The sequence below is a fragment of the Dromiciops gliroides genome, chromosome 5 (genome assembly GCF_019393635.1).
Source record: "Dromiciops gliroides isolate mDroGli1 chromosome 5, mDroGli1.pri, whole genome shotgun sequence".
NCBI classification, from domain to species: Eukaryota; Metazoa; Chordata; class Mammalia; order Microbiotheria; family Microbiotheriidae; genus Dromiciops; species Dromiciops gliroides.
Window position 1 is genome coordinate 50705696 of NC_057865.1, and position 26668 is coordinate 50732363.

At 38.0% G+C, this 26668-nt stretch overlaps 1 protein-coding gene across 1 annotated transcript in view; it reads right to left on the bottom strand.

Moving 5' to 3' along the window:
• Positions 1-2492: 2492 nt before the first annotated feature.
• The window catches only part of ZNF804B (zinc finger protein 804B), a 576688-nt gene continuing 552512 nt past the window's right edge, over positions 2493-26668 (bottom strand). The window contains exons 3-4 of the mRNA XM_043968609.1: positions 11062-11192; positions 2493-6368 (exon numbers count right to left, since the gene is read on the bottom strand). Coding sequence (XP_043824544.1) covers positions 2681-6368; positions 11062-11192 — 3819 coding nt within the window. The 3' untranslated portion in view covers positions 2493-2680. The remainder of the gene's footprint in view (positions 6369-11061; positions 11193-26668) is intronic.

Below are 26668 nucleotides of genomic sequence, written 5' to 3' on the forward strand. Positions count from 1 at the left end.
CTTCGATTTCCTTGTCTGTAAAATGAGAAAAGAAGGTGTTGGACAAAATGATCACTAAAGCTTTTTCAACCTCACAAGTTCTAAAATTCTTTAAGTGTCCCAGAGACATAGCTTTTCAAAGGAAAAAAGAGACATCTTTCATACCCACAAGTCCTTTAGAATCACTGGTGATTCATTTTAGACATTTTCTGACTATCTTATCTATTCCTACATGAATCCATCTATGTGGGTGGTGGGTGGTATATTTTGTAAATAAATGGAAGATCATCCAGTTTTGGAAGATTATATACTTTCCCATAGGTAAGTCAAATTTAGACATGAAGTCACATCTGTACCACTCAGCAGGAAATAGCCAAGTACCATTCCATGTCTCTCCTACTTTAGATCAGTAGTATCATGATGCACTATAATTGTTAGAATTGGTGAATCTTTTGTTTTCCCTCACTGGAATGTAGGATGCAGCTACTTCTTTGTTTGTTTGTTTGGTTTTTTTGCAGGGCAATGAGGGTTGGGACTTGCTTAGGGTCACACAGCTAGCAAGTGTCAAGTGTCTAAGGCAGGATTTGAATTCAGGTCCTCCTGAATCCAGGGCCGGTGCTTTATCCACTGCACCACCTAGCTGCCCCCATATGCAGCTACTTTTTCAGAAGGTCTATTTTTACCTTCTAATGGAAGAACCTCATACCTTTTGTAAAACTCCGATGATATATATTTTCTTTTCCATCTTCTGTGTCATGATGTCCCATTTGCCAAATTTTTAACATTGTGATTGCTCCCTATTCCCTTAGGATTTCCTCCTGTCTCCCTCTCAGGGCTATTTCTATTCCATTTAAGAAACCTTCCATGTATCTAATGACCCAAAGAAATTCCTTGCATTCTTTTGCTTTCTCTAGTTCCAGGATCCATTTGTATGTAGCTTGTGTAATGGGTAATTACTTCTATTTCTCTTGCTTGTGATTCCATCAAATTATACTTTCATTCAGGTGGTACAAAGAGCATTGGAAGTAATAAGAAATATGTTGTTGCTGTTGTTACTAAACTGATTGGTTCCTTTGACTACTCTTGAATTAAAGGATCCACATAGATAATCCAAGCTGTGACTGCATTAAAATCAGGATTAAACAGAGTTGGAAAAAAATCAGAATGAGGCAATGACCAGATGGCTAAGTGGGATGGGTGAAGGTGGATAGCAGGGACTAGATAGGGAGGTAACCAGAATTGAATGTGAGGTACATAGGGATAATGATACAGAGGTGAAAATTAGATAGAGGCAAAATGTGTTTAAGAAAAGGGATGCAAGTATTACCCCTACTTAACAAGGGGTAACACTGGATGATAACTCATTTATATCATACTCCAAAGTTCACAAAGTACCTGCTTCCAAACAACCCTATAATAAGAAAATCTAGTCTCCATTTTACAGATTATGAAACTGTCTCAGAAAAGTACTGTGGTTCACCTATGGTCATCGAGTAAATGAGCTGGAACTTGAACATAGTTTTTTTCTGATTTTGTGACCAGTATTCTTCCCATTACACAACAATTGTTAAATGGGGACAACCTAGATTTAGTGAAATAGAAAATTATTTTTGACTAGTGACTTTTGAAAATCATATATAAAGTCTGGTTTATAGTCATGCCACTTGTGAAACTTTGAGTGAATGGAATATTTATATATTTATTGTGAAACAATGGAATAGGATTTTAATCATTTACCTGTATAAATGCTTAATTTTGACACTATATTAAGTTTCTTTAAAACTGGTTTCCCTTTGTGTTTGAAAATTAGTTGATGATAATTTTGCAAGCACTGTTAGCATTCTAGGTAGAAGAGCAAAAGACTTTCTATTCCTTATGATGAATGACAATTATCATACATTTATCCCAATTATATTTTATTTTGTATATATCATCCAATATCAAGTACTAACTATTTGTGAATACTTATTTTTGTAAGAAAATGATAAATATTAAGGCCTTATAGTGATAGGAGAGCATCTGAAATTAACTTGACTGAACTTTTTGCCATTGCATATGGTCTCTTTCTACTCAGGCATAAGACGGTGAGGTAAGAGTAGTCTAAGGAATCTAGAAAATGTAGATAATCAGTCTGTCAAAAGATGCATGCTTTTATTAGAATTAATTACTTTTTAAAATCACTTCCCTTTGCCTGTGTAGACAAATTCATAGTCTATTTGAGTTTGAGACCAATCAACACAGCAATTTCTGTCAAAGAGCCATTTTGTTTCTGTTGTTACCAGACTGATTGGTTGCTTTGACTGAGTATTCTATTCAATCAAAACAATCAAATTGTCTGTGTATGTTAAATATATAGTTCATTATTTGCCAGTTGCCATATTTTTCCTTAAATGTTACTACTATGCCTAGCAGTCCGTCCAAAATGTAACATTGCCTCCTCATTTGTACCTCCTTTTTTAAAAAAATATTTTCAAGTTAGTGGTACTGTTCAACTGAAAAATTAATTTAAAAAAACTGTGAAGATCAAATGCTTAGTAATTCCCTATTTATACATGAACCCCAATCCTGCCAGTTTTCAAGTCCCAACAACTTTTGATTCTGACCACAATCACATACCTCATTTCCAAAACATCTTTCAGTAGGTAGACATGATCTCTTCTTAATACACACCACCCTGCCCCCCAGAATAGAGAGGTAATTGTTAGTTCAAGTGAGCAGAAACATTCAACACTTCTTTTACTCGGTTAAACTGCTGTATTTGACCAGAGCAAGAATGATGACAAAAGTCTTGCCCTTGAAACACAGGTTGAATTAAAGGATTCAGATGAATGATGGAAGCTGTGACTGGATTCAAGTGAGGCCTGAACAAAGTTGGAATAAATGCAGCATGAGGCAATGGCTGGAGGGCTAAGTGGGATGGGTGAATATGGGTAGCAGGGACCAGATGGAGGGGGTGCCCAGCCAAGAATGTGGGGTGCGCAGGGATGATTGCAGGAGTTAGAGGTGAAAATGAGATGGGGGTAAAGTGTGTTTGAGAGAGGGGATGCAGGTGAGCTATAGGGAGGTGTCCTCCATGAGGATTCATGGAAGCAGAGACAGCAAAGTGTTGCAAAAGAGTGTGATGGATAGTTGTGATGGACGTGTGCTGATGGACGGGCATCGGTGGCATTGCGGTGGTGGAGGAGAAGGCAGGGGGACTTGTGGCTTTAATATGTTTGGACAGAAACTGCTTCTGCATATGCTGCTGGGCTTGTAGCTGAAGTAGCCTATATTTGTCTATTTCATCCGGTGTAAATGTTATGGGCTGTTGGGTCAAAGGGGGGGAGATAGATTTGTGGTAGACTTCCTGTTCTATTTCACCATACTTCTGCATAGTACTATCAAAGTAAGAGTTGATATTCCCTTCTACTTCATTCATGTCCATGCTGGCATCATGTCGCTCTAAGATTTTTTGTTCCTCTTTGGTCTCTGATGAATTAACAACACCAGAATATCTAATAGATGGCAGAGCACCAGGGAAATTATTTGGTACTGAGTCAGAGCTTTGTATAAAAGGTTGGGTTCCACTAATGGAAGGGCTCAATTGTTCTTTTGAAGCAGTGTTCATTTTTATGTTTGGGGACTGATAGTCTGTTCCTATTTGAATTATACCTTTGAAAAGACAGTTCTCATCACCAATGTCTAACAAAGCAGCATCGTTCATTGTCTGTGATCCTTCATCCTTGTCTCTCTCAGCACCTCTTTGAATCAAACTGCCTTTACTCTTGGTAACTTTACTTATGTTCCGTGTTTCTTCTAACAAAGGGAACACTGGTGGGTTATGTACGGGTTCTGGGAGCTTAATTGCAAAGTGACTTTGTGAGGGATCCTCTACTTCCATCTGGCAGCCATCTGAAAAGACCTCACCCCTGTTTGTTTGTTCCTGACATTTTTCTGGGCGCTCTCCATCTAAAAACCTCAGGGCTGTCAGTGATGTTTTGTCTCTTTCTGAAATGGGCAGCCCCGCGATCCTCGAATTTCCACAGTCTCCATCATTCTGTGGCCAGTTGATCAGCTCAGAGGTATACTGTACAAGGTTTACTTTTCCCAGGTTGGAACTATAAGAGTTTTCCATGTCCTCCTGAGTCTCACTGCCTTTGTATGGATAATCAGTTTTCTGCCTTAAGAAAGAGGCTGAATTTCTATCGCAAATTCCTGGGTTTTCAGGAGATCTGTCACTGCTCCTAGAATGCCTTGTGAAACAGTTTTGGGTGCTGGGGTCCCCAGTAGGTTGATTGGCTTTGGGGTCTAGACATGAGTGTCTTGTCTTGCACTGCCTTGACCTACCCCGGTTGTGAGTATACCTATATTTTGATTGTTTTTCATTTCTAAACCCACCACCAAGTTTGCAGTTTCCCCTTCTCTGACTTTTTGATGAGAAATGGCTACTCCTTTTATCATTATTGGAACAGGGTAGGAAGCTGTGCTTCCTAGACTGGGCTTTGTGCCATTCCTTGGGGTGGCATTCCTTTTTACACAAATAAAGCAAAGTGTCTCTGCCATTTTCACAGGATCCATGACTTGAACAAGTGCTTCTGTGGCTGCTTGTGCTATAAAGAGAAATGTCAGAAGAGCTAGACTGTCTGTCCAGTGATGACTTTGGAGAGGAGTTCCAACATCTCTCAGAACTTCCAATCCTTTGGCATTCTGAAGCTTCTCTGACTACTTGTAGGTGATTTTCACTCATCCTCCCATGGAGGTCTTTCCCACCATCACTTGCATCGCTGATGCATTCTGTCAGACTGGAACTGAATGCCCAGGGTTCTTGGTTTCCACATTTGTATCTCAAATGAGTATCCCATGTAGCAGATTTATGTTTTTTAGTCCTAGAAACATAGGGAGAAAAGTACTTGAGCTCACTGGCATCTTTCAGGGTAACCCTTTGGCAACCTTGTGAATGTTCCTTCAATGGTCCCATAGATTCTGTTTCATGGGGATGCCTTTCTACTACACAGTCCTTTTTAGAGGCATCAAGATAAGCAGGCACTTTAGGATTTTTTTCATTTAAATCATTTGTACTATATTCTTGTTCATTCCCATTTGGTTCAGAGTTATTGAGGCCTGATGGAGATTTTTTCAGGGAACATTTCTCTTCTAGATTACATTTCATCTTCTTTGGTTTCAGTGACTGATTATCTTCTTGTATCACTCTTCCTTTTTCTTTCATTAAACCTGAGGCTAGGCTCTCCTTTTCCGTCTTATTCCCAGAAGACTCCATACAACATTCTGCATTCTCTTCACTCTGTTTATTAGCAGCTTTTGTGTTTCGAGAATGTTTGAAATCAAAATACAATGGATTGCAGCCATAAGAGAGGCAGGGCTTTGTTTTTGTAAATAACAGAAGCTCTGTGGGCCACTGGAGGCTGGTGCTACCATCTTTACTGAGCACATGGAGGAAAGGCAGTGTTTTGGGTTCTTCTCCATGGCTTAATGTATCTTTTACAAGAGATTCGACATTTCTTTTAGCTGTGCCTGCTTCTTCAATAGATTTTATTCTGTTATCCATTCTAGAGCTGGAAGTTATCTTAATTGAATGTTCTTGTCCCATTGGTGATGGAAACTCATCCAGACATTCAAATAACCTATATTCACTATGCTTACATGTGTTCTGTGGTGTGCAAAAGGGACTTGTTTGGTAGCGATGATAGCTATGGCCTTTTGGAGAGTCCTCAATCTCATTCATTTCTTTTGCATGTTCTTTTTCTCTAAACGAAGAATTTAAATCTAGACCCGAAAGATGAATATGAGATTTGGACACGGAAGGATGGATGTTGATGGAGTCTTGTAGTTTCCTCTCATTGGTATCATTTTTGTCCTTTAAAACTTTAGTTCTCATAGGAACAGTGTTGCCAAGCACCTTTTCTATATGACCTCGGGGATTATTTGTTCCTTTCCCGGAAGTGAGTGGTATATCTCCTCCATCTGAAAATGTATAACCCTTCCAGCTCCCCGTTGTTTGTTTTGTTTTACGGGTGGGGGATTTGGTGCACTCACATGCTTCTTCTGTGTTCTCATTGAAAACTGATGCAGAGGACTCCAATTTTAGATGAGCCTTCCTGGAGAAAGAAAAAGAGACTCCAGTCCTGTGACAAGGATTACTGCCGTCAGAAAGTGGTTGCAGGACCCGACTTCCAAACAGATACCGTCTCTCGGTTTGGAATGCACGCCGATTTTGCATAACCTGACGTTGTTTGCTGGAAAAGCTTCTGGGGAAGTTTTTCCCTTTAAGGAGAACAGAGCTCTTCACATAGCCTGTATTTCTACCATCCTTAAATGGGATAACTTCTTGTTGGAACTGCTTTTCTGGGGCCACTCTTGCGGCTTTGAATACTGGTCCACTTCCAGAAACACTGAAAATGTAACAAATATGATTTCAGTGACTCAGGGAATCAATTCAATACCATAGACATTTTGTTGTTGTTGTTTTGTACCATAGACATTTGAACAGTGCCACAGGGAAGGATTGTACCACTCTTATTTCAGTTAGCCAGACAGAGTTGTTCTGACACATCACTGACTCAGTTTTAAAGACTGTCAGGACTTTCCTGCTTTGTAACGGCAACTTCTAAGCTACCATAAGGCCTCCACTTTCACCTTTAAAAGCTTTTGAAAATAGCCAACCACACAAGAGATAACCAGGCCTCCACCCTATCTTTTCTTAAAGCTCCAAGGGAAAAGCAAAATATTTCCATTTTTTCAAAGAACATCTCCTTCAATAGGGCCTTTGATTTGTCGTCGTTGTTGTTGTTGCTTGTTTGTTTTTTTGCAGGGCAATGAAGGTTAAGTGACTTGCCCATGCTCACAGGAACAATAAGTGTCAAGAGTCTGAGGCCAGATTTGAACTCAGGTCCTCCTGAATCCAGGGCTAGTGCTTTATCCCCTGTGCCACCTAGCTGCCCCAACAACAGGGCCTTTGAAAAGAGCCCTGAAGTCATTTCCTGGGAACTTGAAAAAGATGTCCTTGGAAGAAGCAATAAAAGGACCTTAATAAAAAAGAATTGCATCTAAAGGATGCCAGGTTTATTCATTTATTTTTTTTTTCTGCTTATTCATTAGCTTGTAGTTTGGGTCATCCCAGTTCCATTTCTCTCTATTTTTTGGATTAGTTTTTTTTTTTTAATTTTTTATGCAGAGCAATGAGGGTTAAGTGACTTGCTCAGGGTCACACAGCTAGTAAGTGTCAAGCATCTGAGGCCAGATTTGAACTCAGGTCCTCCTGAATCCAGGGCCGGTGCTTTATCCACTGTGCCATTTAACTGCCCCTGGATTCGTTTTTGATGATGCGGTCTCTTCTCTTCTTAAACGCCAGAGAATCAAATAAATGATAAAAGAAATTATACCAGGTATCTAATAGTAAAGAAATCCAACAAAGGCCCTGGCCTCTGGGAGCTTCTATTCTATTGGAGGGACTCTCAGTATCTGAAATTCCCTTCTTGTTTAGTGCCCTGTTCCCTTCAGTGTTGCATTATTTAAATATACGTTGCCCTTTATATCCCCAGGCCTTAGGAAAGTACCTAGCAAATAGTATGTACTAAAACAAAGTCTTAGATTCCTAATATTTTTTAGTTCAATTGATTCAAATTATCTGGCTCAAGCCTACCTTTCCAGGTGGGCTGAACACTGAACATAACCTTCCTTCACATATGTCTACATACTCTAAGGCAGCGAGGTGGTGCAGTGGATAGAATGGTGGGCCTGGAATCAGGAAGACCTGAGTTCAAATCTAGCCTCAGACACTTAGAAACTAGCTGTGTAACTCTGGACAAGTCACTTAATTAACCTCAATCAGCATTAATTGCTTTATGTGCAAAATAGGGATGATTATAATACGGCCTTCATCCGCAGGTTGTTGTGAGCTTGAAATGAGAAGAAATTTGTAAAGTACTTTTTGAATCTGAAAGTGAAATATAAATGCTGGTTATCATTGTTATTATTATTGCTACTCTCTTTCTCCTCTTTTTGTATCCCTAGCTCTTGGCCCAATGCTTGGCACAAGGAGGTACTTAATTATTATTTATGGACTATTATTATTATTACATTCTAGCCAAACGGACAGGGTTGCTATTTACTCTATACCATTCAATTTCCTGTTTACAAGCTTCTGAGCATGGTGTCCCATAAGCCAGTAATATACTTTGCTGCTTAGAATCTCTACCTTCCTTGAAAGTTCAGTTCAAATATTACCTCTTATATAAACTTTGGACTTGAGGAATTTGTAATGTAATGCAGGAATTATTAAACTTTTTCTACTCACAATCCCATTTCACCCGAGAAATTTTTATGTGACCCCAGATTTATAAAACAAGTATACATAACCTTTTACTGTTGCCAAATTTTTCATGACCCTCACATTCAGTTACATGACCCTCTATGAGGAAGTGGCCCACGGTTTAAGAAGCTTTGATCTAATAGGAGGAAACATACTATAAAGAAAATTTAAATATAACTATATTGAATATTAATTTAACTAAATGAATTATAGGGGCAGCTAGGTGGCACAGTAGATAAAGCACTGGCCTTGGATTCAGAAGGACCTGAGTTCAACTTCAGCGTCAGGCACTTGACACTTACTAGCTGTGTGACCCTGGGCAAGTCACTTAATGCCTATTGCCCCGCAAAAAAACCCAAAACAAAACCAAAACCAAACAAAAAACAAATAAATGAAATATATGCAAAATAGATAAACAATGATTTCCACAGGGAAGACATTGGCAATGAAATACTACCTTGTGTATAGGCAATGTTTTGTTTCTGTTTTTGTACCTAGGGCCTAGAATGGCTCCTGGCACATAATGGATGTTTAATAAACACCCATTGTTAAAAGATGGAATGAATTTAAAAATTGAAAATATGGGGCAGCTAGGTGGTGCAGTGAATAAAACACCAGCCCTGGAGTCAGGAGGACCTGAGTTCAAATCCGGCCTCAGACGCTTGACACTCACTAGCTGTGTGACCCTGGGCAAGTCACTTAACCCCAATTGCCTCACTGAAAAAAAAATGAAAATATGGCAACACAATACATTTATTGTATTATTGTATTATTATTTATTAATATATTATTTATTGCATTATTTATGTATTATTTGTTGCATTAGTTTGAAAAAACTGACTGGATCTGGTCCTATAGTTGGTATGTGTATAATCATCGTAGGAACATCCATGTTGTTTTTGTTGGTGTTTAGTTTTTTCAGTTGTGTTTGACTCTCTGTGACCCCATTTGGGGATTTCTTGGCAAAGATACTGCAGTGGTTTGCCATTTCCTTCTCCAGCTCATTTTATAGATGAGCAACCTGAGGCAAACAGGGTTAAGTGACTTGCCCAGGGTCATACAGCTAGTCAATATCTGAGACTGGATTTAAACTCATGAAAATGAATCTTCTTGATTCAAACTAAGGGCTTTTTATCCACCATGCCACCTCGCTTCCCAGAAAGAACCACAACACTGCTTTTGTACAATATGTTATAAATAGATATTTTCCCCAAATCCCCTTTTGTTTTTGTTTTGTTGTTATTGTTTCGGCTTTTATCATGCTGAAAGAAATGTAGCGGGTTAAGGACCATGAAGCAAGGCATAGGTTAAAATTTAAATAAAACCCACTAATGATATTGGTTGAAAGTTGGTATTCAGATCAAATGCATTTAAATATTTGGTAATAAAAACAGATACCTGTGTATAAAAAGTCAACAGAAAGTCCCAGATTAGGTTGACATATTACAGTAAACTAACTACAATTTCACTTAGAATGAAAGCCACAAAATAGAGACATTTTCCTATGAAATAAATCTGACTACTCTTCAGTGGTGATGTAATTAAGTCACTTACTACAAAGATTGCCTACCATTCATTTAAGCAACAAACAGTTTTTTATTGGGAAAGTGCCATGCATTTTATAATTTATCAGGTTGATAGTGCTAAATTAATTAGCTGCATTAGCGTTCTGCATAATGATTTATAGGTACACATATCGCAGCCTGTAAATTAAATGGGTTTGGAGAAACAACTTTCCTTTTCTGAACTATTCCGTCGATGTGTCATAAAATCTCTATTTCGTAGTTGCAATGGGTTATTAGTATAACTCTTGTTTCCTTATAATTATTAATTTAGTCAGCACTAAAAGGAAAATGCAAATGAAGTAATTACATCTATGTTTGTCATCCAGCCATTGATAATGACATTTACTCAAGGGTTTGAATGAATACAAAGTGATGTTAAAGAATTTACGGAGTAATCAAAGAGATATTACCATTCAGTTTTCTTCTGATGATATAAAATAAACCACATAAATCATACTACTCAATTTATACTAGGAAAATATAAATTTAGGTCCGGTTAATAAGCTAAATACTATTATTTCAGAATCAGCCCTTGGTTCCTTCTTAAAGGGTAGATTAAATGAATAGTTTTAGAAGAAGGGAAAGTCCTAAAATGACAAGTAATTCATTTAGGGACTTTAAACATTAGGAGAATTTATTATGCTTACTTCACTTCTTTGCAAGTATAGTAGATTGTGGGTATGGGATACTCCATATGTTGTTGGAAACTCGGAAGAAGTGAAATATATTTGGAAATGAAGGTAAGGTAAAAAACAAAATATACTGACACATGCACACATGCTTACATGTATACCTATACATGTAATACACATGTGTATGTGTATGGATGACTAGATTAAGTGAGCTAGGTGGCATAAAAGATATAACACCTGGAGTCAGTGAAATCTGAGTTCAAATCTAGCCTCAGATACTTACAAGCTATGTGAAAGTCACTTCACCACTGCCTGCCTCAGTTTACCCATCTGAAAAATGGGGGCAATGTGTCTCCTAGGATTGTTATGTAGATAAAATAATATTTGTAAAGCACTGTAAACCTGGAAGCACATCAATGCTATATAAATACTAGGTATTATATATATATACACATGAAGCATTCATTATTTGGTACTATTTCAGATGCCCCATGTACATGGGTGTGAACTGGTTTAATAATGTTATCCTAGAGGAAAACCAAAACTCTAAAGTATCACCTGAGTTTCTCATTCTTACCATTCTGACTGTTGCCTTAATTCAGCCAGCTGATGTAGCCGCTTGAGTGCTTTTTCTTGTTTCTTCTCATCTTTCCATGACTTAGAAGCTACATTTCGAGCAAATTCCCGTTGTTTTAGTTCTTTCAGTCTCTGGGGGAGAAAAGTTAAAAGGAAAAGGAGTAAATAAATGCAGAGGACCATAATGTGTGTTCTTCAACCTGAAAGTCTTACTCTCCTCCTTTTTGGCCTGATTGTGTTCTAGCTTTCTTGGAATGAAGAGGATAAATGTCTTTCTTTTGTCTTTCCATCTCACTAGCATTCTTCTCCCTATTTCCAGTAGAAAGTACCTCTCTCAGGGCAGCTAGGTGGTGCAGTGGATAGAGCACCGGCCCTGGAGTCAGGAGGACCTGAGTTCAAATCCGGCCTCAGACACTTAACACTTACTAGCTGTGTGACCCTGGGCAAGTCACTTAACCCCAATTGCCTCACCAAAAAAAAAAAATGTACCTCTCTCTCAAGTCCAGACAGAGGTTAATAGAACTGTCCCTTAACTCTCTAAAGAGCTCAGGGATCAGCATTCCTCCTCCCCTTCCTTCTTATAAATGCCCTCAAATTAAAGATACCAGCCATGGTTTTCTCATAACACATGGCATTTCATGCAAGTCCCTGTTCCTCAATGAGTAAGAATCCAAAGAAACATGGATTAGTGCCAATAGTTTTCAAGACACTATATAAAAGTCAGCATATGGAATAGTGAATAGAAAGCTGACTAGCTCCAGTGTCAAGCAGGCTCAGGCTGGTGTCCCACCTCTGACATTTTAGCTTTATTAGCCTGGGCACGGCACATAACTTCTCAATGCACCAGGAAACTAAGAGTAGAGACCATATGCTAATTTGCATTGATAGAAAAAATGTCTTCACAAGTAGTTCTCTGAATCAATCAAATCACAGGTTTAGGCCAAGTACATATCTATGATTTGTACATATATACATATACATTAGATAGATAGATATAGATATATGATATACACACATATGCAAACATATTTTATATATGTATATCTACACATATGCACACATAAAATATATGTGTAATTATGTACTGTATGAATGCAAAAATGAAAATATTTCTTGCCTTCAATGAACTTATATTTTCTTAGTTCCTTCTACCCCTTTTTGCCAGAGGAAGGAACTTCAGTTGCTTACATTTAATTGAGAAAGAAAAAAATGTAGGGATGAGTGGAAGAACCTAGGTAAGCATCTTTAGTACAGTGCTCAAGTTAAAATAGCGCTCAAAGTGTTTAAAGTGATTTGTTATTGTTTCCAACACTAAAATGGCTTGGTATTTACATTCCAGGGCACTCCTTGCCTGCTCAGCTTTCCACCTCTTGATCCTCTACTAAGCACAGATAATCACATTTAACCCCAAATGTCACCAGGTTTCCATGGAAGATCAAATGAACATTCCCTGAGCTCTGGACTCAGGCCTAGATTTGTAGCACATCCGAAGGTCAGTCTTTCTTAATCCAAACACAGAGGTTTAAAACTCTCACTGCTATCTGTAAGTATTTCCCCTGTCTTTGTTTCCAAGGGCAAATTTAAAGGAAATAGATGGAATCCAGATATAGCAGAATCCCCTAGCTGTCAAGTGAAATGATCGTGCTATGGTGGCTTATTCCCTACCTGGAGGACAAAGGTCAGAACCTTTAAAGAACATTAGCGTCTTCCTTGAGAGAGAGTTAACTCATGGGGAATTGTTGTCAAATGACAATGCCCCAGATCCCAGACTGCCACTAAAGAAGCAGAAAGAATAAGGTATAAATATTAACTTCTTAAAGTGAGAAGGGTAGTGGGAATTCATGACAGGAGAGTTTACAGAAAACAGAGAGCAGCCATAGGGGAAATGGTGTTGTCAACCGGATGGTATAATATAAAAAATATATTAGCACCTCCTTCAGGAAAGAGAACTTGTAGAAATAAAAAAGTTGGTCTCTCTGTCTGATACCAAGCTTAAAAACCAAATTTCATTATAGCATTGTCTTTAGGAGGGCCCACTAGCACACCCTCCTTGCTCCCACTCTTACTGTCATAAAGATTTGGTGTCTTCTGGGATAACCCCAGAGGAATCATTTCTATGGTGAATGCCAGCCCTGCATCTTGCCCCATACTTGTGTGCCAGATACCCTTACCTATCAGGGTAACATCCCTCACCCAACCACTGGGAATAATTAGGGGTGGAAATTATATCTTAATCTCATCTTAATATCATCATCTGATACTCTCTGCTTCCTGTTCCTTAGCTCCTGTGTGATTTGGGGGGAAAGTTCTAAATATGGAATCAGAAGATCTTGACTCCAGCCTGTGTGACTGAGCAAGTCACTTTTCTGCTTTTCCTTTTTTCCTCTGTAAAATGGAAGCATTAGAATAGATGGTCTCTAAGGTCCCTTTCAGGTCTAAGCCTATGAGTTTAATAACCTTTTTATTGAATTTTTCAAGGTCACATAAGTAGGAAGTAGGAGAATTGGGACCTGAGCCGAGGAACAGGACTCTTTTTATTAAATCACGTTGCTTCTCCTAACAGTATTATGATGAAGGCAACCTCATTCCCATTATAAGAGATACCTCAAACTTTAATTGTTTGCAAAACCATTCAACTTTTTAAAAAAGACACACACGTTTGAAAAACGTCATTTATTGACACTTGTAATGGATCGGCAGTCACTAGAAAGTACTCTGGGGCACACAGTCATTCGGGAAAATAGAAACCATTTCTACCTGTCATGGAGAGCAGTGTGGAAAGTAAGCAGGGTATTGTGGGAGGCAGGGAGTGAAGAGGGGTGCCATTTCTTCTCTTGACAGTTTGAATGGTAATCAACAAAGCAAAGGGAACTGCTCCAAGAATAGAAAGAAAAAAAATAGCTGCATTTTCCCTTCTAATGATGAAGGGTTGATGCTGGAGAGTAGAGGGAACCAAAAAATATCAAATTATCCCACCCAGAAGTTCACAAACAGGTATTCTGGGACTTGAAATGGAAAAAAAAAATTAGGAGTGTGACCACTAACTGGCCATGACTTTGGGTAAGTCATTTAAATTCTCTCTGCCTCAGTTTCCTTACCTATTATATAAGGTATTTAGACTAACTTATTTCTAAGATCCCTGAATCTGTGATCTTGTAAAACATAAGAGACAAAGAAAAACATGCTTCTCTATACTACGGTTGGCTTGATCTCTAAGACTGGGAAACAGCTGGTGTCTTCACACAGGTTATAGATAGAGATGGAAGGGACTCAGGCCACCCAGCCAGTGGGGTCAAATTCAAATTGAAGCAAATCCCACTAACTTAGAAAACCACAAATTCACATTATATTGTATTGTATTTTAAATCTATTTTGTTAAACATTTCCCAATTACATTTTAATCTGGCTCAGGCCATTTTCTCCTGAATTTTGCTAGTGATAACAGGTAGGGAGTTTGACACCTCTGACATAGTCTTAGAGTTGAGAAAAATAGGGAGCCGAGACAATTGAAGTGACTTACTGAGGGTCACCCAGGTAGACCCTGAATCTTGCTTCATAGTTCTCTGTTAGCTGCCCCTCCCAGATTCCAACCAGTGGGGTTGGACTGATCCAAATGCCAGAACAAGAATTTAAATCCAGGTCCGATGATTATACATCCAGTACTATTTCATTGCATACTCACTTCTTGGCCCCAAGACCACTTCTTTGTGACCTTAATCCTGTCTTGAAGTACAACAACTGTCAATCGAAAGGCTCTTCACCAATTTTTTCCTAATTTTCTAATGGGGTAAGCAGGCTTTTGAACATTTGGCAGCTATGAGCAGGCCAAGAAAGCAATGCTTCCTTCAAAAATAGCTTTCCAGAGGGTAGCCCTTACCTAGGATCTTTCTGTAGCATTTTTCATTTTGACACCTCAGGCATCTTTTCAAAGAGGAATGGAAACATCAATTATGTATTTGGAAACTTTGTTTTGGTTTCTTTTTAAGAACAAAGGCACATAGATAGATATACACTCACACACATATATACACATATATACATGAATATATATACACACACACACACACACACACACACACACACACACACAGATTTCCTCCCTGCCCTCCTTTTCCAGTGTAATGCCTAGCCAAGTAATTATTATCAATAAAAATAATGGAGGAAACTTGTGAGAAGTTACATGCTAATGTGATGATTTTGTGGTGTTTTTATTTTATTTTAATTTTCTTATTTTAGAAAACAAAAGTACTGGGGCAGCTAGGTGGTACAGAGGATAAAGCACTGGCCTGGGATTCAGGAGGACCTGAGTTCAAATCTGGTCTCAGATACTTGATACTTACTAGCTGTATGACCCTGGGAAAGTCACTTAACTTTCATTGCCTCGCCCCGCCCCAAAAATACATCTGAAATATGCTACCTAATGAAAAGTAGGAAATTAAATTAATAAAATAAAGATTGGAGAAGGCATTTAATGTCTCCCAACTTCACTCTCTTCATCTGTAAAAATGAGTGGGATGGAAATAATTAACAACAAAAATAATTGCATTTATGTCACTTTTAGATTTTTCAATTCACTTTATATGTATCATCTCATTTTGTGACAACAGCTCTGTGAATAGCTTCTAATACTATCCCCATTTTTCTGAGAGGCTAAGAGAGGTTAAATGATTTGCTTGAGTTCACATAGTTTAGGAAGTATATGAGGTGGGAGCCCAATTCCTGTGCTCTATCCACTATGTCACTGAGCTGTTCTATGAGGTCTCAATGACCTCTGGGGTCCCTTCCAGATCTAAATCTATGATACTATGAAATCTATGATGCTATGATGATAGCATCATTTGATTGAACTCACAAGGCAGAACTAGAAGTGACCAGTAAAAGTTAAGAAGATGGCAGGATACCAAATAACAAACTACTTCCCAATAAGAACTATTGAAAATTGGAAGGAGCCATGTTAGACAGGGTTGGGGGGCGTGGGTCATTGAGTATTGGGTTCCTCCTCACTGGAGGTTTTTGACAAAAGTCTATATGACACTTAGAAGACATTTTGTGGAGGGAATTATTTGTCTAAATGGTCACGGAGATCTCTTCCAATTGACAAAAGTCTATATGACACTTAGAAGACATTTTGTGGAGGGAATTATTTGTCTAAATGGTCATGGAGATCTCTTCCAATTCAGAGATTCTGTGATCCTAGTTGTCGCTTCATTGGGCCCATATCTAGACTTTGGTCAGTTCTCTCTCTATTCTGGTTGGTCTGCCTTTTCCTCCTGCAGAGTGCCTGATTGTTTCTACTTTGTGATCCCCTATACTCCTTCTTTCTCAAGAGTTACTAAAACTTTGGGTGATTCTGGTGACTTTTTTGTTCCTGTGACTTTCCCCAGTTATGATATGTACACTGCTCTCATTGAAAAGCTTTTGAAAAAGAAATAAAACAAATTTTCTTCCTCCAAATCATCCCATTGGCAGCTCTGATTCCTTTCCATCTCTCCACAAGTTAAAAATACCTAACTAATAAACAATAAGTCTGTTGGAAGGCCCAATTTCTCTTCATATCTTTCCAAATTAACACCACTTTCACGTTCTATGCTCATGGAGACACACCAATCAACTAGAAGGCTCAATAGACACAAAATACTAGGAAAAGATGGAAAAGTCAGAATATTTCTATGAGTTTAGAAACAGATGTATATATTTAACCTGATCATTCATTTTCAGAATATGGTTTTTGTGTTGGACCATTGAATCACAGAATCAGAATTTGACTTAGTTTTTGCTTATCTGAATTTAAGAAAATGATGGAGAAAGTATCATACTACAAATTAAATTTAAAAGTGCATCACACTTTTTTTGGAGAGAGGGGAGAACTAATTAAACATTTACCAGCATTACCAGTATGAGGCCCAATACAGCCTTATTTTCAAAGGATGCATTTCTTATCTCATCTCTCTCTCTATCTCTCTCCATCTCCATCTCCATCTTATCTCCATCTATCTATATATGTATATATATGGTCTCACATATGTGTGTATATATTCATCATTTATCATGTGTATGTATATGTATACACACACACACATATAATTTTCCCATTATTCTTCAGGGAATCCCAAAGGATTATTCTCAAATCTAGCCAAACATAATATCAAAATGTCTAGCTTCTACTATATATCCCATCTTGTAGAATCTCAGTAGCTGACAGGATAACATTATATAAAACTTGTATTCCTCACTTTCCCAATCAGAGTCTGTCTAAATATCACTCAATCATTTATTAAATGTCTACTATGTGTCGCTGGGGATACAAAGTAAAAAGTAAAGTAATCCCTGTCCTCAGGAAGCTTATATTCTATTCAAGGAAAAGACTTGAACCCATAAAAGTACAAAACTAGACAAAATAAAATACAGGGTACATTTCTGGGAGATACAAATAGCTGAGAAGGGGGAAAGTCAAGAAAGACCTCATGTAGGAGATGACATTGAATTCAGCTTTGAAGGAAGTGAGGGATTTTCTGAGGTGGAGGCAAGAAAGGAATGTATTCCAGGAAGAATGGAAAAGTAGAGATGGATAAAGTAAATATGGGGATGCAAAGGCATGGAGATGGGAAATGATAAAGCAAGTGATGTACAATCATATCCTTGTCTTTTGAATATAAAGGTGATGAGCTTCAAGCTCCTGGAATAAGGTTAGTAGAGCAGACATTGAGAGATGATTCTATTAAAGTTCTATTAGTGTTGAAATACACTGTTATGGAATACAGCTTTTACATTTTAATAGCCATCTCCAGCCATGAATCTTACAGTGCCCTATCCATAACCACCTTGATCACACGGGGCCATCTATCATCAGTGACTCAAAAGGTAAATGATGACAAACAATAGAGATTAATTTGATAGGACTGATTTATATGTTCACATCATGCTTAGCTTAGCTTTGTTTGGCAGGCACACAAATATGTGGGAGTAAGGAAAACTGTGTTTTAAAAGAAACAAAAAAACCTTTAGGCTAAATTCTGTCTCCATCTTTGTTTATACACAATTTCAAATACCAAAGGTCTAAATGCTAAATATAATTTAGCCAGCTCTCCCAGGAATCTTATTGCTTGCCCCAAGCACAACGAAACTGTAGAGAGAGGTAATGAGTTGAAAATAGGGCCTATTATCTTCAATGAAAGTTGAGCCATGGATGTTTGCCCCAAACTGACACAACTCTACTAATGCCCAGTTTGCAAGAAGGTAACTTAGGTTTTGTCAATTTAACATGGGACCTAATGCTTCTGTTTCATTAGTTGGTACAACATTTGGATTTTGGTATTTTACCAAGTGTTGATTCATTTATAAATTACTACCCTTTTGGGAAGGTTATTATTTTCATCAGCATAAGGAAAGCTAAAATTATTTCATTTTAGTGTTGGAGCAAGAGAAAGCTCTTAGAAGATATAGGTTTTCTCCTTAAGATGGATGAGAGGAAGATATTGACCAATGGAGAAAAGGTCCAGCTCTTAGACTTTTATTTCCCTTCTGTTATGCAAGTTTCAAACTCAATGCCATCTTCAATTTTTATTCTCACTCTTATCCAATATACTGTCAAGATTTGTCAATTCAACTTCCACTATATTTCTTGTATCCATCCCCTTTTCTCCTTTGAAATAGCCACCACCCAAGTGAAACCTTCATTACCTCTTCTCTAGAGTATTGCAACAGCCTCCTAATGAATCTGCCTACCTCATGTTTCTCCATGTCCAATCCATCATCACACAGTGGACAAAGTTCTGTCTCTAAATCTCTTGTCTGACCATATTACTTCCCATTAATTCCCTGTTTCTTCTAGGTTAACTATAAGCTCTGCAGTTTGAAATGTAAAGTCTTCATAGTCTGTCTCTAGTATATTCCATGCTTGGAATGCCTCACACTTCTTTATCTCAAATACCTTTCTTTTCTCAAAGCTCAACTCATGTGCCATCTCCTATATAGGATGCGCATAAATATCTGTGTAAGAGAAACATAAAATTTTATACTTGGGTTAAAACAACACCACCACCACCACCAACAACAACAACTCCCCTAGACAAATATCATGAAGGAATACCTAGATAGCCATTCATTTAAAAAAAAACTGATAATTTTAGTGGATTGCAACCAGTCAAAATCATGACATGGTGATCACAAAAAGCTACTACTAATGGTATAAGAGATAGTGTGCAGGAAGAAGGAAATGATTGGCCAGTTGTCCTAGGTCCTGGTCAGACTCCATATGAACATGGTATTGAATTTGGAAGGCCACATTTCAGGGAGAACCTTGAGGAAGATTATCAGGCCTGGATAACACAACAGAATTGAGTCTGTTTAGCATACAAAAGAGAGGAAGAGCAATAACAGCTGCTTTCAGGATTGTGGAGAGCTATTATGGGGAATCAAAATTAGCCATATTCTTTCTGGTACAGGAGGATAAGCTTAAGAGCAGTAAGTTGCATAACAGTAAAGGCATACAAGGAAGACCTGTTCAGACACAGATTGGCCAGTAGGCCTGCTGGAGCCAATGACCTCAGGGCCTTTGGCAGAGCCATGCTTCCATTCTACTGGATGGGGCCTTCTAAAATTATTTATTTATTTATTTGGTGTTTTATTTTTACCCAGTTACATGTAAAAACAATTTTAACATCCATTTCTTACAACTTTGCGTTCTAAATTCTCTTCCTTCCTCTCTCCCCACCCACACCCCTGTAAGAAGGCAAACGATTTAATATGTTATACATGTGTAGTCATGCAAAACATTTTCATATTAGTCAGGTTGTGAAAGAAAACAGACAAAAAACCTCAAGAAAAAAAGTTTAAAAAAAGTATGTTTCAATCTGTATTCAGATATCATCAGTTCTTTCTCTGGGGATGGATAGCATTTGTCATGATAAATCTTTCAGAGTTGTCTTGGATCATTGTATTGCTGAAAATAGTCAAGCCATTTATAGTTGATCATCTTACAATATTGCTGTTACTTTGTACACAGTACATTTCACTTTGCATTACCTCATGTAAGTCTTTCTAGGTTTTTCTGAGAGCATCCAACTCATCACTTCTTACGGCACAATAGTATTCCATCATAATCATATGCTACAATTTGTTCAGCCATTTTCCTATTGATGGGCATCTCTTCAATTTTGAATTCTTTTCCACAGATGGGGGACTTATACCACAGACTGGATTCCCTAAGAAATAGGATATGACTAACTTTATGGTATAATGTGAGAGTTGGGTGAGAGAACTTGTGAATATAGTCATATCCCTTTCTTTAGTGGCCAGTATTTTTATACTATATCAGGAAGGCCTCACAATGGATAGAGAGCCAGGCTTAAAGTCAGGAAGACTAATTTTCCTGAGTTCCCAATTTATCCTTGGACACTTACTAGCTGTGTGACCTTAGGCAAGTCACTTAACCCTGTTTGCCTCAGTTTCCTCATCTGTAAAATGAGCTGGCCAGTATCTTGGCCAAGAAGCCACAAACAGGGTCATGAGAAGTCAGACATGCCTGAAATTGACTCAACAACAACAACAACAATTTTCATACTCCTTTTTTTCAAGTCAACTTTTAAAAGCAATATTTGGACACTTTTGCCTTGAAGTTTCCACTGTAAGCATACTGGCCAGGGTCTTGAACAGAGGGCATGATGGGACGTGAGGCAGTGTGGTGCAATGATCACTGGACTAGGGCTCTAATTTTGATGGTACTTTTTGTTGGGCATGAATTTAATCTTGGCTGGGTTTAATATCTTCGTCAATAAAATGAGATAACTTAGATGATTTCTAACGTCTCTACAACTCCAAATTCCATAATCCTACGACCTTTAGGGACCTCTCCAACTTGGGCATTCTATGATCTTTCAAAAGAACATAGCTGAACTTGCAGATGGTAAACCTGAAATATGAGATATGGTATGATATAGATACAACATTGGGAAAGAATACAAAGAATATGGGAAAAACACAAAACAAAAACAGAGATCTGGAAAGTTCATTCTAACTTCAGCCTTTAAACTGGTCCAATGTATTACCTTTAGCTTCACACCATAAGGAATAAAGCTCTAGTTTACAAACTCAAGACATAATATCTGGATTTGCATGGTCATGCCTGTGTCCTAAATTATTTTTATTGCACTCTATTAAGTAGAGCAGTGGAAAGAGTGCTAGATTTGAAATCAGGAAGACCTGAGTTCAAATCCCACCTCAGATTCTTAGTAGCTGCATGACCCTGGGAAAGTCACTTTACCTCCATCTGCCTCAGTTTCCTCATCTTCAACATGAGGAAAATAATAGCACCTAGCTCCCAGGATTGTTATAAGAATAAAATGAAATATTTGTAAAGTGCTATGTAAACACTAGTTATCATCATTAATAAATAATTCCAATCTTTCCTTCAATGAAAAAGCTTTGTGAAAGCTTTTCCATATATTTCTTGTCATGATAACAGGAACCAATTCCAAGCATGGACATTATATAGGTCAAAAGTAATTCCAAGAAATAAATAGTTATACCTGAATGGAATGGAGCAAAGGCACAGAGAGGATAGATACCAAGAATACAGAGTTTATGTTGAGGAGTAGTACAAGATTTTTGTACAAGGAAGGTAGGGTCACATTATTAGGGCCCTGTGTGTAGGAAGACAGTTGTGGATTGAAGCCGATTAATACGAAGAGAGCTCAATACAAAAGTACCATACTTTTTTCAGGGCATAAAGCACTAGATTTGTTGACATCAGAGATATTTTGTGGAGACTGAGATCATATGGTAATAGATAAAGAATTAAAAGAGACCATCAAATCCTCCTTTTAAATATAGACTAGGAAGTTTAAGCACCTTTCCTGAATTCACAGAGCTAGACATTCTTAGAGGTGGGTTTTGAACCCAGGACCTTTGATTTCAAAGCCAATGACATTTTCACTGAGAACAGCAATCCCCTAAGCAGAAGGTATCACAGAGGCTAAAGGTTCAGAGATTACATAGAAAGGATTAACCCAGGATAGCTGGATATCTGGTGGAGAAAAGATAAAATGAGACTGGGAACACACCGGATAATGGGTTTTACCTATACCTGGTAAATTTTTTTTGTTCAACTTTTCACAAAAATATCTGCAGAAGCTATTTCTTGAGGGGTGGAATGTCAGTTTTGCTGCCTGTGTATCCATAGTAACTACTTGAGAAGGGATTATTGATTATCACCGTGATCGTGCTTTTGACCAGTTTTTTGGTTTGTTTTGGTTTTGCTTGATACCTATTATCCAAAGGCATGCTCAGTAGACCTTACTTTGGGATAGTTGGAGAGATGGAGACATTTATAGGTAGAGAAATGGATAATAATGATGATGATAACTAGTATTTATATAGTGCTTTACAAATATTATTTTATCCTCACAACAGCCCTAGGAGGTAGATGCTATTAGTATATTCATGTTACAGATAATGAAAATTGGGCAAACAGTGGTTGAATGACTTACCTGAGGTCACACGACTTTTAACTGTCTTCCAAGTCCAGCATTCTATCTACTGATTGAGCATCTATTAGGTACTTGCTATTTTCCAAGCACTGGAAATACATATACAGGCAAGAAAGGTCTTAGGTATGTTTTAAATCGTCTCATAACCAAGAAAGAGAGCAGTATGTGGTGATATACTGGGAATGCAGACTCAGAGCTTTGCCTACTCTTTCTCTGCTAGGGTACAAACCACATAATGAGATGACCCGTGCTAGCATGTGAACCATAGGAATTACAATAGGCATCTATTTCCCATTGTTTCTTCAGGTAAACTCAAGGAAAGCAGCTGGATAAATGGATAGAATACAGGTCCTTTGAGGGCGGGAGCCGTTTCCTTTTGTTTCCTTTGTGACCCCTAAACCTAGCCCTGTGCCTAGCACATGGGAGGTGCTTGGCAAACAATTGATGATTAATGGATGATGTTGACAAAGGCAAGGTGGAAAACAGTCATTCTAGCTCCAAGAAAGACAGTGCAGAGTAGGATCAATGTAGGGATCAAGTAATCTATCATTTCTTCACTATCGACTTTCTCTCTAATAATGTGGTAAACTTCAGCACGGTATAATGGGTAAAGGGCAAGGTTTAGAGTTAGGAAGAGCTGAGTTTGAATATTCCCTTAGAAGCTTACTAGTTGCGTGACCCTTAAGAGAGTCACTGGACCCTTCTAGGACTCAATTATATCACCTGTAATGTGAGGCAGTTGAACCCAGTGATCGCCATGGTTCCTTCTAGCTCTAAATCTATGATCTTATAACCCTATGAATTCTTTTCTCACTTTAGTATTTGCCAGGATGAAGATTCCTGACCCTGGAACCAGCCTGCTGATGATCTCTTCTGACCTTTCCTGGGCTGCTCTCACTGACATCAGATATGAGGGCTATCAGAAGGCCCATAATCTGACTCTTTAGCAAGCCTCGTGATTGTGGCTTGTTGCTTTATCTTTTGAGAAAGCAGGGACACACCTCCAGGCTACAAAGAATAAAGCACATTTAATTTTTTTAAATTAAATTTTAACAGTAAAACTACTTGATTCCAGAGATTTATAAAACATGTGTCAACAGTCTGGGTATCCTTAGTTACAGGATAAGTTACTGATTTTTTTTCCGGAATCATTCATTCAGAATCATTACCTAGCCCAAGTTTCTGATCAGAAAGGTGAACCTGCAGTCAAATTTTATTTTAAAGAAAAATATATTACCTTTAAGTCAGGAAGGATGCCATGTATTTTGCAAGTCTGATCCAACTCAGAATAAATAAAAAAGGAAACTGAGCAGATTATTCAGTCTCTAGGTGTTTAGAAGAACAGCATTCCTCATATATGTATGTATGTATATATATATATATATATTTATTTATTCCTAGAAACAAGTAGATGCTTGAATCCCTGTCCAGCCTACACACTGTCTCTTCTCTGCTTGGTATCACTGAAGCCAAAAACATACATGGAGATTTCCACCAGCTGATCCATTTCTTCCCTCTTAAAATTAATCATTGTTTCCATCTCTGCACCTTTTATTCGCAGGCTTTAAGGTTCTTTCTGGGAATTAATTAATTCTCACACCAAAACAGGACACTGATGGGGGCAGGTCAGGATTATTAACTCCATTTTACAGATGGGCAAATAATCATATAAAAGTTAAATGATTTGCCCAAAGCTACATGGCAGATCTCCAAAAGAGCTGATTGGAGATCAGGAAACTAATTCCGAGTTAGGGGGGAGGAAAGAGTCAGAGAGTGCATACACGTGAGGTCCCACACACTGAAAAGACTTCCATTTTGTGAATCAAAAAAAATGTCTTGCCCAAGATATGTCCCTCAAGATGATTTTTAAAAACTACATTTATAGATCAAAAGAAACATCATTCTCAAGTATAACAAATTATACCTTAATGAGTACAGTTTGTCATCTGAGTCTTTGAAACATGTTTGAGTACATATAAATTCATCATTATTTCTTGAGGACTGAAGAAAAAAGTATTATTCACTTCCAGCTGCCATTGAATCCTTTCCTTTAGAAAAACGTTGGATTCCCAGAATCCCAGTGCTGCAGAATTGAGAGGGACCTCAGCAATCCCCTAAGCTTATTTTCATAGAAAGCATGAATCCTGTGTATAGCATTTCTTACCCTATGATCATCTAGCGATTTCCAGTCACAGGGAGATCATTCCCTTTACAAATAGACCATTGTTTTGGGGGGAAGCTTTGGAGACACTCGACATGTTGCTTTCTTCCCAAAGACTTTCTCCCTATTTCATGGAGAAATCTTCTTTCTGAGAGCTCAGATTTTCACATGTCTTCTCTGGAACCCAAAACTCGGAAGAAAAGGACTCTCCTTTTTCTAGATTTTACCAGTTCTACCCAAAAGCTCTGAGTAATCATTCTCTTCACTAAGGAGGAGAGTTTTATGCAAATACCCAGGTTTGAACTTTTGGTTACATTGCCATAGTTTGGAAGTTCTTTATATTGAACTGAAATTTATGTCCTTACACTAAGGGTTCGTCTCATGAGTCCTATTTCTTCTCTCTAGCAGAGCATTTTGAATCCCTCTTAGGAATTTGGTCTTAGAGAAGTCCTGGAGCCGATCCAAGTGAAAGGGATACATATCCAAGGAAAGCCTGTACTGCTCCAGCGCAACATATTAGCTGGGCCATAATCTTGTTATACCCTCTTCCCAAATCTGGAACTATAAAAATGCACACAAATAGCAAAAGTCCATTAATGACTGAGGGTTCTGTGGGCCCCAAATTCTCCATCTTTCATTTCCTTCCTCAACCCAAATCTGAGGGACATAGCAGGTCAGCAAAGTGACTATGTCACAATACATGTGACTTTTCTTTTAATGACACAAATTAATTTCTTGAAATGTGTGAAATAGCTAATATTTAAAGCTTCTAGCTGCATTGTAAACATGTTTTTTTTTTCCTTTTTGCAGGGCAATGAGGGTTTAGTAACTTGCCCAGGGTCACACAGTAAGTGTCAAGTGTCTGAGGTCAGATTTGAACTCAGGTCTTCCTGAATCCAGGTCTGGTGCTTTATCCACTGTACCACCTAGCTGCCCCGAAAATATGTTCTTTAAGGCCAGGAGAACTCCCTAGTCAGTCAGTCAACCAACAAGCATTTATTAAGCATTTACTATGCTACAAAGAAAGGCAAAAACATGTTTTCTCTCCTCAAGAAGCTTCCATTCTAATGGAAAAGACCACATGCAAATGATTATGGATGTACAAGTTATGCAGGTAATCTCCCCAAATCCTTCATGGAAAAGTCATAGGGAAGAGAGGTGCCTTTGCACTGATCACTAAGAACACTTTTTTTAAGACAGAAAGAAAGAAAAATCCTAGAAAAATCCCTCTTGCTCCCAGGAGATTTTGTGGCTCTTGTCGTGGTGCTGTCTATATTTAGAAGGTTATTATCTGCTCTGCAACTTTTCTTGCCAGGCTAAGGGATCTTGATAGACACACCCTCCACATTCAGTCCATAAAACAGAACTTGACCTCCCACACCCTTAACCCAGCCATCCAACTGTTTCTTTAAGAGCAATTTCTTGTATTTCAGTTTCTCACACAGCCTAACATTATATTGATTTTTAAAAGCTCTTTCAATTTCTACTTCATCCTCCCAGTCTTTCATGCCTTAGTTTAGGGTCAGTGTTACCTGCTGAGAATATAGCCAGCAAAGGTATTTAATCTGAACCATGCCTACTAATGAAGACTCAATGCTGAAGGGAAAGCATCCTTGGCATTTTATCAATTTCTCCCTGCATGGTAAACCCAATTTTTTAAAAATCACATTCTGTGAGAGATAAGGATTATGATACTAACCTAGCAATGGGACTTGGAATTAATGAAATGGTTCTAAAATATGGGAAAAATCTGACTATCAGCAAAGAAACAGAAATTTACAAAAAAACAAACATAAAACTTGCCTGGTCTTGCCAGTAGTGAAAGGCAGCAGGTATTGCTACTCTCCCAAATTTATGGTCTTCTCCAGGAATGGAATCTCCTTTCTGATACCATTGAATCATTGGGTTGTAAAATAGAAAGCAGCTATTTGGCCCAACATAGGGGAGGTTCCACATGGTTT